General features: G+C 46.9%; 1 protein-coding gene across 1 annotated transcript in view; it reads left to right on the top strand.

Moving 5' to 3' along the window:
* Positions 1–16,506, top strand: part of ADAP1 (ArfGAP with dual PH domains 1) — a 65,935-nt gene that overhangs the window by 6,045 nt on the left and 43,384 nt on the right. The window contains exons 2-4 of the mRNA XM_081839969.1: positions 3,490–3,620; positions 6,572–6,663; positions 12,440–12,522. Coding sequence (XP_081696095.1) covers positions 3,490–3,620; positions 6,572–6,663; positions 12,440–12,522 — 306 coding nt within the window. The remainder of the gene's footprint in view (positions 1–3,489; positions 3,621–6,571; positions 6,664–12,439; positions 12,523–16,506) is intronic.

Genomic DNA, 16,506 nt, shown 5'->3' on the forward strand with positions numbered 1-16,506 from the left:
ACCTGGGGAGATGGAGAGTGTTGTGTTCATCCTGGACCCCTTAGAGGAAAGGAGTAATGAAAATGAAAAAGCAATTGAGAATACATATGTGTGTGAACCAGATCTCTGGGACCACTCTCAACTGTGGATCCCTGACATTGACATGTTGCATTCTCAGTTGGACAATTGTAGACTTCTCTAGATTTCCCTAGATTGATAGGACCTGTGTGATGCAGTGGCAAAGGTCCCAGGAGACCAGGGTTCAAATCCTGACTCAGTTTTGAAACTCAATGGGTGACCTTAGGCCAGTCTCATTGTTTCTCTGCCTAGCCTACCTCACAGGGTTGTTGTGAGCGTAAAATGGTGTTTGAGAGAACTGTGTGCCGCTTTGAATTCCTGGGAAGAAAAGCAGGATATGAATGTAGCAGTAATACTTGGCATACTCCCAAATGTGGTCAGGCTCATTCTGTGGCATTTGCTGCCCATTCTGCTGAGTGGGATCCTGGGCTTCTGCTTTTGATGGCACTGCTGGCCAGCTCCGATGAGCCCTGGCAAATACGTCCAGCCACTTTCCCTGAATTCTTGCATTGCGGCTCTATAAGCCTGCTGCCTCCCTCTGCTTCTGCCAGCTGATGCTTCCATGTAACCTTATTAACCTGACACGAATGACATCTTGCTGGGCCCGGCTTGAATCTGACTGCAGTGATGACCTTGTTGAGCTTTGCCTTGCCTTTCTTGATCAAGAACTTGTGCAATTCCCAAACCATGTGCTGTGAAAGAACTGGGAGCGTGCCGTGAAAATGTGATGTGGCTCCAGGTTTAGAAGGCTCCCCTGAGCCCCAAAGGCCTGCCAACAGAGGGGCCTGTCTCTGTGACTACCTGCTCTTGCCCTGCCTCCTTCCAGCTACGTAGCTGTTCCTGGGGGACAGGCTCCTTCTGTTGCATCTCTGTTGTGGGCGATTGGCTTGCTCTGAATGTGGAGGTGCAGCAGAATGGGTGCTCCTGCTTGTTTTCCATCCTGTAGTAACCTTGGGGAAGCATCACAGAACAACTAAGAAAGCACAACATTGTGTGGATGGCCTCAAATGCACTATTATTGTATCAGTAACATTGTGCAGAATACTCACATGTCTGCACCCCATATTTAACCATATTTCCCCCGGGTGCAAAATTGTTAGGGGTACAAAATTTCAGCACCCGATGCTGCCTCAATACAACTGCACGCTTCTGTCACTGGGCTCCGATGAAAACAGCTTCTCCAAGTGAACCAGGAAGTGACCTCTCCAGACAATGGAACGACTCTCCTTTTCTTATCTCTGCAGCTGTGATCTCCTGGGTGGTGCAGATGCCATTAGGGAGTTGAATGCACATGTGTACTCCTTCTGTTTCCCTCCCTCCCATCCCACATCCGCCCGGCCACCCGGGCACTGGCAACCTATGCTACACCACTGATCCTGGGAACTGTAGGTTGCTGAGGGTGTTGACCTCACAGAGCTGCAGTTCCCAGCTCCCTAAACAAAGTACAGTTCCCAGGATTCTCCATGACTGTAAAAGCAATATCATAGTGCTTTATTTGGGTGTTGTGGGTGTGGCCATATATCCACAAAAAGCAAACGAACGAAACCCACCCATCCAGAGGGGCCCTAAATAGTAAATGCCTTCTCTGATGTAGTTGCTTATGTAGCCAAAAGGACACCACATGTTCTCTCTCTCTCTCTCTCTCTCTCTCACACACACACACACACACTGGGGGGGGGGGTACCAGCAGCCTTGGAGGAAGCCCAAGAAGTACCAAAAAGGGGATTCTAAAAACAGTCCAGTGAAAAGTGCACGTGCTTAGTGGGGATTGAATGCTAGCTGGCAGATTTGCTAGGAAAGAAATGGGAAAACTGGGGAGGGGTGAAATGGAGTACTCTGCCAAAGGGCATCAGGATGGCTGGCTGGAATCCTGGACAAGAGCACACCCCACACTACAATAGTAGTAGTAGTAGTTGACATTCGGGTAGAATGGGATATTAGAGCAGATCTCTCCTGTTGTGTTTTGTGGTTTCAGGAGTGGAACGGACTCCTGGAACAGATTAAGTTCAAGAACCAAGGTACCACTGTCTCTCTTTTGCAACACTCTGAAATTCCAGTCCAAAACAGGGATTCAAGGTCCACGAAATCAACGTTTGTGTATGCACGATGCATTTAAAGAACATCATGCCCCGCCCCAAGAATCCTGAGAACTTTAGTTTGCTAAGGGTGCTGGGAATTGTAGCTCTGAGGGGTAAACTCCAGTTCCCAAGATTCTTTGGGGGAGAAACTATGTGCTTTAATTGTATGCTGTGTATACAGCAAAAATGGCACTTGTCCAGACAGGTATTTGTAAGCTCTGAAGTTGGAATTCTGTTCAGTGGTGGGAACTAACCTGGTTCAGATGCCTGTTCTTCTGAGTTAATTACCTCCATTGGTGATTCCTCTTGCATTGGCTTATTAGCATTTTTCTAGGGATAATAATGTTTTATGGCGTATTAATTATCTTCTGTGTTCTGAAACTGCTTGAATTCTGCCAGGGGAGGTGGTGGCACCCATTAACCCATGAGCCTCAAGAGCTGAGTGCCTCCTTTTCATAAACAGTCACTGGAAAATTGGGGTCTTGAACTTGAAAATGTTTTAGGCACATAGATACATGATCATGTTGGCATGGTGATCTTGAGGTGGAAGAAGGGCCATTAAGCTGATTAACCGCGTGTAGAAGTGACAAGGACCAGCAATTTCCATGCACACTCTTGACAACTTGGAAATGCAATAGGATGGCCTTTTTGATAGGTCTATCAAAAACCCACAGTGGCGCTGTGGGTTAAACCACAGAGCCTAGGACTTGCCGATCAGAAGGTGGGCAGTTTGAATCCCCGCGACAGGGTGAGCTCCCATTGCTCGGTCCCTGCTCCTGCCAACCTAGCCGTTCGATAGCATGTCAAAGTGCAAGTAGATAAATAGGTACCACTCCGGCGGGAAGGTAAACGGCGTTTCCGTGCGCTGCTCTGGTTCGCCAGAAGCGGCTTAGTCATGCTGGCCACATGACCCGGAAGCTGTATGCCGGCTCCCTCGGCCAGTAAAGCGAGATGAGTGCCACAACCCCAGAGTCGGCCATGACTGGACTTAATGGTCAGGGGTCCCTTTACTTCTACCTTATTTTGTATAGAAAGATTTTACTTAAAACTCTCTATGTGCTGGCACACAAACAAATTCCTTAGCAGTTTCTGTCAGCTGGGGCCTTTTTCCAGAGCAAGACAGCGGCTAACAGTGCAACCATATCTTTCTTTACTTGGAAGTAAGTCCCATTGAGTTGCCAGCCCATGCAGTTATTTAAGAACCGGTGCAATATGGCTCCAACAAGCTGCTCCATTTAAAAGCCAAGTCACTGTATCTTGTACTAGTTCATAGTTCATAGGCATCAATTCCTATGGGCTGAGGTGTGGGTTTGTTTGTTTTTTAAATTCTTATTATTTCCTTTATATCTTCCAGATCCAGACTGGGCATCTCATACTTTAGGAGTGTTCATCTGCTTAAATTGTTCGGGAATCCACCGCAACATCCCACATGTCAGCAAAGTGAAATCTGTCCGTTTAGATGAATGGGACAATGTGCAAGTTGAGGTATGTACAAAGGAAAGGATGTTGTGTCTTTTGGGGGGGGGGACAGACCAGGACTTGTAACAGAATGGACTGACATGCTTTCTTTTCAGAAATCCAGCCACTTGGTTTCATTTCCCCTCCTACCTGATTCTCCATTAGTTTGCACATTACAGTGGTACCTCGGGTTACATACGCTTTGGGTTACAGACTCCGCTAACCCAGAAATAGTACCTTGGGTTAAGAACTTTGCTTCAGGATAAGAACAGAAATCGTGCTCCAGCAGCACAGCGGCAGCGGGAGGCCCCATTAGCTAAAGTGGTGCTTCAGGTTAAGAACAGTTTCAGGTTAATTACGGACCTCCGGAACAAATTAAGTACTTCACCCGAGGTACCACTGTTTGCTAAAACAGCACACGCAAGAATCTTGGTTTAATCATGCTTACGATCACATCAAAGCTGCTTTATTTAGGGGCAGGGGAGTGATTACTATCTCATCTACTCACATCTTTGTTTAAGTTTTCGAGGCCCTATCCCATGCTCCTTTTAAGTAAATATAAAATGTCACGAGATCTGACCATAGATCTCCCACAACACTAGGCAAGGAAGGATCTGTCCCTTTAGGTACTCTCAGTTTCATTTTCTCTTGGGTTGCCATACACCCAGATTTTCCCAGACATTACTTGTGTATGTGTTTTCAAAAAACAACAGCTTTGGGAACTTAAAAAAAATCTCAATTTATTGGTGTCCGAATTATCACTTCTTGAAATATGGCAGCTCTAGTTTCTCATTTTCCCATTCTTAAATTCAGTTCTCTACACTTTGCAGCACTTTGAAGATTTTCTTCTTCTTAATTTATCATGAGCAGCACTTTGCAGATTTTCTTCTTCTTAATTTATCATGAAAATTCAACAGCATTTTAATGTGAATTTCTCCTAATAAACAGACTTTTTGTATGCAGTTTTGACTGATGTGCACATTTGTGCAAACAATTTTCCCCAATACCATACATTTTGGTTTGTTATTTCATCAACATAGTAATTTTAATGTAATATGTACATTTTTAGAAGCTTTGGGTGGAGATCTCCATTGCAAAATTCAGATGAGTGCGAATTTTGAGCTGTACTGTTTCCGAATGTGCAGATTCCATAAATTTGGCTTTCATAGAACTACATGACAACAGCAGCTGAAAAAGCAGTGAGGGTTATGCCATTGCAAACACAATATTCCAGTAGTCTTCTCATCAAAACACTGAAAATCCATATATCACACGTGGAGGTAATTCCTATAAACTCCAAGAATCAGTGAATAGATTCCACTTTAACAACAACATCTCTGTAACTGTCATTATATTCTCTAAATCTGATTTAATAACTTAATTTAGCTGTTACTATATAATCTCTTGGGACGCGGGTGGCGCTGTGGGTAAAAGCCTCAGCGCCTAGGGCTTGCCGATCGAAAGGTCGGCGGTTCGAATCCCCGCAGCGGGGTGCGCTCCCGCTGCTCGGTCCCAGCGACTGCCAACCTAGCAGTTCGAAAGCACCCTGGGTGCAAGTAGATAAATAGGGACCGCTTACTTGCGGGAAGGTAAACGGCGTTTCCGTGTGCTGCGCTGGCTCGCCAGATGCAGCTTTGCCACGCTGGCCACGTGACCCGGAAGTGTCTCCGGACAGCGCTGGCCCCCAGCCTCTTGAGTGAGATGGCCGCACCAACCCCAGAGTCTGTCAAGACAGGCCTGTACGGGCAGGGATACCTTTACCTTTACCTTATATAATCTCTTATTTTGTAGTACCATTCTTTAATTGCTGAAATTAAAGCCCTTCTCTAATTGTTTGCATACAAGGTACTGGCAACCTCTAGCATATAGATTCAACTTTATATGCAAACTAAATCAAATTTCTCCATGGTTTGGCTGTGGGTAATCCTGAATTCTCATATACAGTGGTACCTCGGGTTACAGATGCTTCAGGTTACAGAGTCCGCTAACTCAGAAATAGTACCTCAGGTTAAAAACTTTGCTTCAGGCTGTCAACTTTCCCCTTTTCTTGCAAGGAATCCTATTCGGAAGAAGGGAATTTCCCTTAAAAAAAGGGAAACGTTGACAGCTATAGTGGTACCTCGGGTTACAGACACTTCAGGTTACAGACACTTCAGGTTACAGACTCCACTAACCCAGAAATATTACCTCAGGTTAAGAACTTTGCTTCAGCATGAGAACAGAAATCGTGCTCCGGCGGCGCAGCAGCAGTGGGAGGCCCAATTAGCTAAAGTGGTGCCTCAGGTTAAGAACAGTTTCAGATTAAGAACCGACCTCCGGAATGAATTAAGTTCTTAACCCGAGGTACCACTGTAATTGTGTGTAAAAAGCTGCAAAAGTCATTGTACCGGGAAGCTTGCATGGTGTTTTATATCCCTAATCCCCCCCTACCGTTTACTTACATACTTAAGTATATGTAAACTACTTTATAAAATAAACTTTGCATCTGTGTTCATTCAGATCAAGAATTATAGCAACCTATCTTGTTGTGAGGAGGGCTTTTTGTTCAAATGAACACACTTGGCAGTAAAAAAAAACCTTTGTTGATTCTCTGGAAATATATATCAGTTGACCTTTTGCCCATCCCTGATGTAGCAGCCCTTAAAACTGCGGGAGGAATGATTAAAATACACCCTGTTGAACAGGACTGGGGCAATTTTGGTTCCCCCAGATTTTTGTTGGACTACAACTCCCATCATCCTCAACCCCACTGGTTAGGGATGGTGGGAGTTGTAGTCCGGTAACATCTGGAGGGCCAAAGCTGCTCCAGCCCTGATAAGGTACAAGGGCAGGGAACCTGCAGCCCTCCATGTTGGGCTGGGGAGGTAGATTCCATCATCACCTGTATGGTCTTAGGCTTCCCATCCCTGCTATAGAATTAAAGAAATCGGATGGCAAATTTTCATCTCTCTCTCTTAAACCAAACTTTTCTCTTGCAGCTGATGGCTTCTAGCGGAAACAGCGTGTCGAAAGCAAAATACGAATCGAAAATCCCACCATTTTATTACAAGCCAACATTTTCAGACTGCCCGTAAGTAGCCCCCCCCCAAATGTAATTTTGCAGCGGTGGGAAAAGCAGCTGCACCATCTGCAATTTGTATTTTGCTTGTTTCTGATGAGTTTTTAATCCCTCGGTGGGGCTTGACTTAATAAAAAGGCCCTGAGAATCTCTGGCCTCTGCAGATGCTTGGGGGGGCTCAGCATATCACAGTGCCTCTTCAGCAAATAACTTCTCTTATGCCTGGATGTTTCAGGAGAAATCAAGGGCTTTGTTTTCCTTTCCTTATTTTGGACTGTCTTGGGTTATGAAAATGCCAGCTGTGAGCAAGTTTAAAAACAAAGCACTGGTTGTTGTTGCTTTTTAAAAAATCACCTCTTTGAGTTTTACAGTGGTACCTCGGGTTACATACGCTTGAGGTTACATACGCTTCAGGTTACAGACTCTGCTAACCCAGAAATAGTACTTCGGGTTAAGAACTTTGCTTCAGGATGAGAACAGAAATCGTGCTCCGGTGGCATGGCGGCAGCAGGAGGCCCCATTAGCTAAAGTGGTGCTTCAGGTTAAGAACAGTGTCAAGTTAAGAACAGACCTCCAGAATGAATTAAGTACTTAACCCAAGGTACCACTGTATTTATTTAGAAAGATATATTCCACTTTATAAAATAATCTCAATGACCCAGTTCGTACATAACACCAAGCCACACTTTGCAATGAGCCCCATGGAGATGTCTTGGCAGAGCTGGTCAAAATGGCATGAATCCTGGGAAGGGATCCAGTGGACAGAGAGGAGCTAATTTAGATATTGGGGAGGACTCTTTTGCCTTTGATTACTCCTAATAATAATAATAATAATAATAATAATAATTTATCTATACCCTGCCCATCTGGCTGGGTTTCCCCAGCCACTCTAGGCGGCTCCCAGTAAAATATTAAAAACACGATAAAACATCAAACATTAAAAACTTCCCTAAACAGGGCTGCCTTCAGATGTCTTCTAAAAGTCAGATAGTTGCTTATTTCTTTGACATCTGATGGGAGGGTGTTTCACAGGGCAGGCGCCACTACCAAGAAGGCCCTCTGCCTGGTTCCCTGTAGCTTTGCTTCTTGCAGTGAGGGAACCGCCAGAAGGCCTCAGTGTCTGGGCTGAACGATGGGGGTGGAGACGCTCCTTCAGGTATACTGGGCCAAGGCCATTTAGGACTTTAAAGGTCAGCACCAACACTTTGAATTGTGCTCGGAAACGTACTAGGAACCAATGTAGGTCTTTCAGGACCGGTGTTATATGGTCTCAGCAGCCACTCCCGGTCACCAGTCTAGCTGCTGCATTCTGGATTAGTTGCAGTTTCCAGGTCACCTTCGAAGGTAGCCCCATGTAGAGCGCATTGCAGTAGTCCAAGCGGGAGATAACCAGAGCCTGCACCACTCTGGCGAGGCAGTCCGTAGGCAGATAGGGTCTCAGCCTGCGTCCCAGATGGAGCTGGTAGACAGCTGCCCTGGACACAGAACTGACCTGTGCCTCCATGGACAGCTGTGAGTCCAGAATGACTCCCAGGCTGTGCACCTGGTCCTTCAGGGGCACAGTTACCCCATTCAGGACCAGGGAGTCCTCTGCCCCCACCTCCCCCTGTCCCCCCAAAACAATACTTCTGTCTTGTCAGGATTCAACCTCAATCTGTTAGCCGCCATCCATCCTCCAACCACCTCCTTAGCAATATACCTGTCTAGTTGCCTGGCCCGAGTAAGAATTCATGCAGGAGAGTAAACAAGGGTTTGCTTCTGAGCTTGCCCAGGTCATTCATTCCTGCAGGGCCATAGTTTGCCACCTCTCGCTTCCAGCGGGCCTTTCTCAAGCCTCTCTAGCTCCCTGCTTTCCCTCTCTCTGCACAACCCTGTCAGTCTCTGAGTGGAAAACGCAGCAAAAATTCCTTTCCCGCTTTTGGATTGAACCCAACGAGCTATTTGTAGCTTCTTGGAAGCCTCCGGACATAACATTATTTATGTTCCTTTCTTAACCGCACCCCCATCCCTACTTAGCTTCTCCCGGGATAGAAAGGAGAGGGAGAGGAATGGACTGATACCCAGCTGAGCTGCTTGAGTCCTGAGCTTTGAGTCAACAGGCACCTCTGTTGAGGTCTAGTGGCTTGTAGGGCCAATTTGGTTAGCAGCATAAATGTGGGGCTTGCTGTCAATCCTGGTGATGTAGTGATTGACACAGGTAGGAAGGCTCTGGCCCCTGGGGTCTCCCTTCCAGCCCCCAGCCTTGCCTCCTCAGCACTTGCCCCTACTTTAAAAAAATGCTTTAAGAATTTTTTTTTAAAAGCTGATAATGGTGCCGAAGGATGGAGAAGGGGAGAGAGGAGCTATTCTGCCTTGATCAGACCACATCTGGAATGTTGTGGCCAATTCTGGGCACTGCAATTTAAGAAGGATATTGAGAAGCTGGAACATGTGTGGAGGAGGGCAACCTTATGATGAATGGTTGAAGGAGCTGGGTATGTTTGGCCTGGAAAATAGATGGAGAGGAGATATGATAGCCATCTTCAAATAGCCTAAGGCAGGGGTCAGCAAACCTTTTCAGCAGGGGGCCGGTCCACTGTCCCTCAGACCTTGGGGGGGTGTACTATATTTTTTGGGGGAAGTGAACAAATTTCTATGCCCCACAAGCAGTGGCGTAGCGTGGGGGGTGCAGGGGGGCCGGGCGCAACATCTGGGGCGCGCGCGCTCGCACTCGCAGCTCTCTGCCCCTACTAAAATCCATGGGTTAGGGGGCGCAAATTACTTGCCTTGCCCCGGGTACTGACAACCCACGCTACGCCACTGCCCACAAATAACCCAGAGATGCATTTTAAATAAAAGCACACATTCTACTCATGTAAAAACATGCTGATTCCTGGACTATCCGCGGGCCGGATTTAGAAGGCGATTGGGCCTGACCCGGCCCCCGGGCCTTAGTTTGCCTACCCATGGCCTAAAGGCTGTCACATGGAAGATGGAGCAAGGCTGTTGCTCTGGAGAGTAGGACTCGAACCAATGGCTTCAAGCTACAAGGAAGGAGAATCCAACTGTACATCAGGATGAACTTTCTGGCAATAAGAGCTGTTTGATAGTGGAACGGACTTTCTCAGGAGGTGTTGGACTCTCCTTCATTGGAGGTTTGAAAAGCAGAGGTTGGATGGATGCTTTAGTTGAGATTCCTGCATTGCAGGGGGGGGAGGAGGAGGAGGAGGAGTTTGGATTTGATATCCCGCTTTATCACTACCCAAAGGAGTCTCAAAGCGGCTAACAATCTCCTTTCCCTTCCTCCCCCACAACAAACACTCTGTGAGGTGAGTGGGGCTGAGAGACTTCAGAGAAGTGTGACTAGCCCAAGGTCACCCAGCAGCTGCATGTGGAGGAGCGGAGACGCGAACCTGGTTCCCCAGATTACGAGTCTACCGCTCTTAACCACTACGCCACACTGGCTCTCAGGGGGTTGGACTAGATGGCCCCTAGGTTTTTAAAAATCTGAGTTCATACAGCACTATCCAAAAACATACACATCCTGTACTCCATTATTGAATACTTCTGTTTGACGTGTTCTCAAGCCAGTTTAAGACGGACTAGAGCCTTTAAGCTGCTCCTAATTCGTCTCTACTCAAGGCATGAATGCCTTTGCATAGGGCAGAGACATCCCTGCTGCATCAATGCCTGCTGGCGTATACATAAACAGAAACGAATCTGACGCTAATGAAGCCATGTTGATGTGAACAGTGGCAGTTTGGGGGGGAGCTGTGAAACACAGGGGCGTGGGGAGGACAGACACCACTGTGCTCCAAGGCGATGGTTTGAACACACACACAGTTTCCAGTGGATTGCTCTTGGTTAAATGAAGTAAAAAAATTGCAGACTGCTGCATTCTCAGGGTGAGCGTGAAAGGAAGCGGCCGAGTTAAAATTATATTTGTTGAAATATTTTGCTGTGCTGCAGGAGCCCTCGTAAAGGGCTTTTTCAGGAAGCCTGTGGTGAGCCAAAGAGGGAAGCAGAGGAGGGTGGAGGATATACTGCATAAAACTTGGGGTGTTAGCAGCCGGGGAGCAGGAAGGCACCATGTTTTGTGATCAAGACTGACTAGCATAGCTCAGTGGCAGAGCCCTTCCTTTGCATAATAATAATAATAAATAAATAAATAAATAAATAAATAAATAAATAAATAAATTATACCCTGCCCATCTGGCTGGGTTTCCCCAGCCACTCTGGGTGGCTTCCAACAGAATATTAAAATAAACTAACCTATTAAACATTAAAAGCTTTCCTAAACAGGGCTGCCTTCAGATGTCTTCTAAAAGTCTGGTAGTTGTTCTTCTCTTTGACGGTGGGAGGGTGTTCCACAGGGCGGGTGCCACTACCGAGAAGGCCCTCTGCCGGGTTCCCTGTAACTTGGCTTCTCGCGGTGAGGGAACTGCCAGAAGGCCCTTGGCGCTGGACCTCAGTATCCAGGCAGAACGATGGGGGTGGAGACGCTCCTTCAGGTATACTGGACCGAGGCCTTCAGGTATACTGTATTCAGACCAGAAGAAGATGTTGAACATAGAAAGTTGTCTTACTATCTGAGGAAAGCAGTGCTGTGCCTCTTTAAACAGTCATGGCTTACTCCAAAGAATCCTGGGAGCTGAAGGGTTTTATTTTATTTTGGGGTGTTGAAAGTTGTTAAGAGACTTTTCTGCTCCCTCACAGAGCTACATTTCTCAGAGTGGTTTCATAAACAACCCCTTTTCCTAGGGAACCCTGGGAATTGTAGCTCTGTGAGGTGAAATTACTCAACTCCGGTTTGCAAAACAACACATGAACTGTCGTTCAGCAGTTCCTTGAAATTTGTGCGCCTCCGAATTTTGAGTGCGGTTCTCCAGCCAAGTAATTTGCCCCAGAACCAATGTAGTAGGGTAATGTGTACATAAAAGAAGGGAAAATATCACACAAAAATCCATCATTTTAAAAGAAAGTGCCTTGCAAAGATGTGTATGTTGGGTAATATTGCGAACAAAAAATATGTTGCCTTAGTAAAAGGGACTCCCTCAATAAATGGTGGACTCTCATCCTTCTTTAGTTGCATTGCAGGGGGTTGGACTAGATGGGCCCTGGGATCCCTTCCAACTCTACAGTTCTAGGAGAAATTCTCACTGAAATGCTGATGTCTACATGAAGAATTGGGTTGGTGTTTTTTTTAAGCAAACTGATGTGGAAATGTAGAGAACTGAATTAACGACTGGAAAAATGAGAAACTCAGAGAAGCCGAAACTGGCAGGTTTGCCCATCCTTGTCTTTAACCTGCACTTTCCAAAGCATTTTCCCTTCACCTTCCTTATCACACAAAGTCCGGCCTTTCGGGGAAGTGGGTTTGTTGGGCAATGCCTGTCAAGCAACAATAATGGCCCAATCTGCATTTGCCAGCATGCGATTCAATCCTACCCAAAATGAGCGCCAGTCTGGAAGCATCGGCAGCCTGAGAAAGACATTGCCTCCTGGGCCAGCATTTCAAAATCTAAACAGTGTGCGATGCTTGCAAAGTTTTATTGTTGTAGCTGGGGAGCCGACTTCTATTTCTTTCTCTTTTTTAAAATCAATTTTGTATTCAGAGAGGGGATCTGTTATATTCCCCCCTTTTTTTCTCTTCAAGATGTTAAGAGAAGAAACAGAAATGGAACCAGGATTCCAGTCTGTGTTTTAACTTAAACAGTGCTGCTTTCAATGCAGAATTAATACATTCCTGGCTGATTCCCGACTATATATCTGATTCCCCCCACTTCTTCCTTTATTTCATTTTTCACAGGCTGCTACGGGAACAATGGATCAGAGCCAAATATGAAAGGAAAGAGTTCATTTACATTGAGAAGCAGGAGCCTTACTCTGCAGGTAGTTGGGTGAAGTTTTCTGAGTTCAAATGTTTCTATTTATTGTTCAAAGGTATCATTTAGCGGAATTTGTTTAAAGGCTTGGTTCAGATGCAGTGGGAAGCCATGGTGGTGACAACAAAAATTAGTACTGGTAAGCATCTAGCTTATGCAGCCCCCCTCATCTCGCCCTCCTTTTTCAGTCCCCAAAGAATGAGACTGGAAGCCATAGTTTCCCATGGTGTCACACTTCCTCAAAAGGAAAATGTGGTTTGTTTAAACCAGGGTTTCCCAAACTTGGCTCTTCAGCTCTTCAGCCCCGTTTTGGGGCTACAATTCCCATCATCCATAGCTAGCAGAGCCAGCGGTTAGGGATGGTGGGAATTGTAGCCCAAAAACAGTTGGAAATCCAAGTTTGGGAAACCCTGGCTTAAACTACGAGGCTGTTTCCCTCAAATCATGCCCACCTACCAATGTACAACTATGAGCCTTAAATTGCTCTACCACTCGTGCATTGGCAAGAGAAAGCAGGCTTTGACTGTAAACTGCTGGATCGGATGTGATGTTGTCATTGTGACGCCAAGTGATTGACAGGTGGGTAGCTCCACCCCTGGCAAATTTGACCCACAATGCTAGATCTGAATAAATATCTGGTCCATGGAACCAAAAAGCTTCCCCCATCCCTGGTTTAAACCACATTTTGATCTGGACTTGTTTTCACCAACCATTATTTAAGTTAGGGGTAGCCAATATGGTGCCTTCTAAATGTTGCAGAACTACAACTTCCACAATCCCTGACTATTGTCCATGCTGTCTAGGGTTGATGGGGGTTGGAGTCCAGCAGCATCTGGAGGGGCCCACATGGACTGTCCTTGGTTTTAACTAACCACAGTTTGCACAGCTTGGATATCACAAGGAAGAAGCTTCTCATCTCCTCAAGCGTACCAAAGAGGAGGGAAGAGAAAGGAGGAGCACCGGAACACAGAGCTTACAGCGGCTTGTGTTTTAAGGCAAGGGCCTAGCTCAGGGGTAGAGCATCTGCTTTGCATGCAGAAGGTCGCAGGTTCAATTCCTGGCATCTCCTATTAGGGCTGGAAGGGTCCCTCTGCCTGAAGCCCAGGAGAGAGGCTGCCCCTTGCTCTCATGGCCTGGCAGAATGGCTGCTGTAGATGACAGTTGAGGGTTGGGCTTGATGTTGCAGGCTTTAAGCTAGAATACAATCCCGGGCCATTGGCCCATCTAGTCCAGCATCCTCTTCTCTCATTGGTCAACCAGATGTCTTGGGGGAGCCTTCAAGCAGGAGATGAGCTCAGCAGCACTCTCCTCGCTTGCAATTCCCAGCAAAAGGTGTGCAGCAGAGGCATAGTGCATATGTAAAAAAGAAAACGAAAAAAGGTAAAGGACCCCTGGGTGGTTAAGTCCAGTCAAAGGCGACTATGGGGTTGCGGTGCTCATCTCGCTTTCAGGCCGAGGGAGCCGGCTTTCGTCCACAGACAGCTTTCCGGGTCACGTGGCCAGCAAGAGTAAATTGCTTCTGGTGCTTCTGGAACACCGTGACGGAAACCAGAGTGCATGGAAACACTGTTTACCTTCCCGCCAGAGCGGTACCTATTTATCTACTCACATTGGTGTGTTTTCAAACTGCTAGGTTGGCAGAAGCTGGGACAGGGCAATGGGAGCGGGGATTCAAACCACCGACCTTCTGATCGGCAAGCCCAAAAGGCTCAGTGGTTTTAGACCACAGCACCAGCTGCTAATATCCCTTGTCAGCCTTATCCTCTGTGAACTAATCCCATCCCAAGCCATTCAACTTGGTGGCCATCTCTGTCTCTTGTGGGAGAAAATCCCATAGCGTAATGATGTACCGTCTGAAAGAGCACTTCCTTTTTATCTGCCCCAACATTCAACTTCATCAGTCTGGAAGGAGGCCTGCCATGGAGGAGGCTTCTGAATGCAAACATTCGGCTGCAAATCCAGACAGCGTCTTACGTGCGCCGGGGACGATCTCTTTTTGGTTGTGGCCGCCAGTGTGGGAACGTATTGGGTCTGACGTTTGGCTTCCCCTTCTGTGAGTGCTGGGAAGTCCGGGGTTGCCTTTGTCGAGTCAGCTTCCCTTGTCAGAAGGAGCATTTGAGGCTTGTGGGCTTTGGTAGAAGAAGAAGAGATCTGCTTGCAAATGTGTTTTACCTTGGAACAGTGGTTCTCAAAGGATGTAGCGCACCACATTGGTGTGGCAGGAGAGGAGGGCAAGCATGGCAGGAAGACTCGAAGACAATATTATATTTGGGGAATGGTTTGTGTTCTTATGTTGCTGCATTGGTTTATACTTTCGGACGTCCCATGATCATATTATAAAGTAGTTGTGTTTTATATTATAAATCAGGCACTGCTAGGAGTTGCTTCACCCTGCCCCAATATATTTCATATCAATTAAAACTTTTGTGTGGTGCGACCAAATTTTTATTCAGAAAGTGTGGCCCAGAGGAAAAAAGTTTGAGAAAATAACTTAATCTCAAAAAGCAGCTTGGTGGTTCCTGCACTGCAAGAAGTGAGGCTACAGGGAACCAGGCAGAGGGCCTTCTCGGTAGTGGCGCCCGCCCTGTGGAACACCCTCCCATCAGATGTCAAAGAGATAAACAACTACCTGATATTCAGAAGACATCTTAAGGCAGCCCTGTTCAGGGAAGTTTTTAATATGTAACACTGTACTGTTTTTAACACTTGATTGGAAGCCGCCCAGTGTGGCTGGGGAAACTCAATTTGACCCCTCTGTGAGTGTCCTTGCCTGGCTGGAATGTGCCCTTGAATCCTGATCTCGCTTGCCTAGATGCTGGGTAGTGAGGGCCTACTGTATAAAGGCAACATTTGCATCCATTGCCCCGACCATCTCTGCCTCTGGCCTCGCCCATCGCTCTTGAAGGTTGCTCAGGTGGGAATATGACCCTTGATCTGAAGAAGCTCCTGTCTTGCCTTGAAGCAACCCTAGTCTGCCTTCAGCCTGCCCCCACTTGCCAGCCTGGGCCTGGCTGTCAGCTTCCTCCACCTCAGCCTTGCCCTTGCAGAACTCGGCAAGGAGGAGGATGGGGTCAGAAGAAATGGGTTTGTTGCACAAGACCTTCCTGTCCACTGTAATTGTTCAGCCTGAATTTGTGCTGGCAAATGTGATTGAATCCCATCTGAAAATAGTGACAGCCTGGAAACATCTTAAGAAGTTTTATTTACAATGGAGCTTGACATTTTTGCTACCCTTCTGTCTCAAGAGACAATGGAGTGTGCCTCCAGGGGTGAAGCCAAACCAGTGTCAGTAGCACCAAAGCGACCTCCCTGGGACACAAGCCTGGGCAGTGTGCATGGAGGTCCTGGGCTGCCCACCTGAGAAGACACCTCTGTTGGCCGGGCTGATGTGGTCCAAAGGAAAGCAGAGCAATACCTTTGGCTGCAGGAGTTGCCAGAAGGAGGCATACAAGATTGCAGAGGTTTGGGATCAGAGTTTTCCTTCTCCTAGATGGGTTACCATCCCAGGTTGATTGGCCCCATCTGCCTTTCACTTCATTCTACAGCATATGCAGGAACCACCTTCTTGACTGTTGGACCCACTATTGGTCTCATTCGCTCAAACCGCCAGAGCCTATCTTTGCATGCAAGGGAAACTTGAAATATGTGTGTACAGTGGTACCTCTGGAAGCGAACAGGATCCATTCTGGACCCCCGTTTGCATCCTGAAGTGAACGCAACCCGTGTCTGTGTGTCCGTGGGTCGTGATTCATCGCTTCCGCACATGCGCGTGACATCATTTGAGTGTCTGCGCATGTGTGAACGGCGAAACCCGGAAGTAACGCATTCCGTTACTTCCGGGTCGCCATGGAGCGCAACCCGAAAATGCTCAACCCGAAGCTACTTCAACCTGAGGTATGACTGTATGTGCATGCATGTGTGTGTATCTAAAAAGTCTTTTGGGGATAGACTGTCAAGTGTTTGCAAATGCCAAAGCAATGCCGTTGCAGCT

This window comes from Podarcis erhardii (assembly GCF_964252035.2).
Source record: "Podarcis erhardii genome assembly, chromosome: 14".
Lineage (NCBI taxonomy): Eukaryota > Metazoa > Chordata > Lepidosauria > Squamata > Lacertidae > Podarcis > Podarcis erhardii.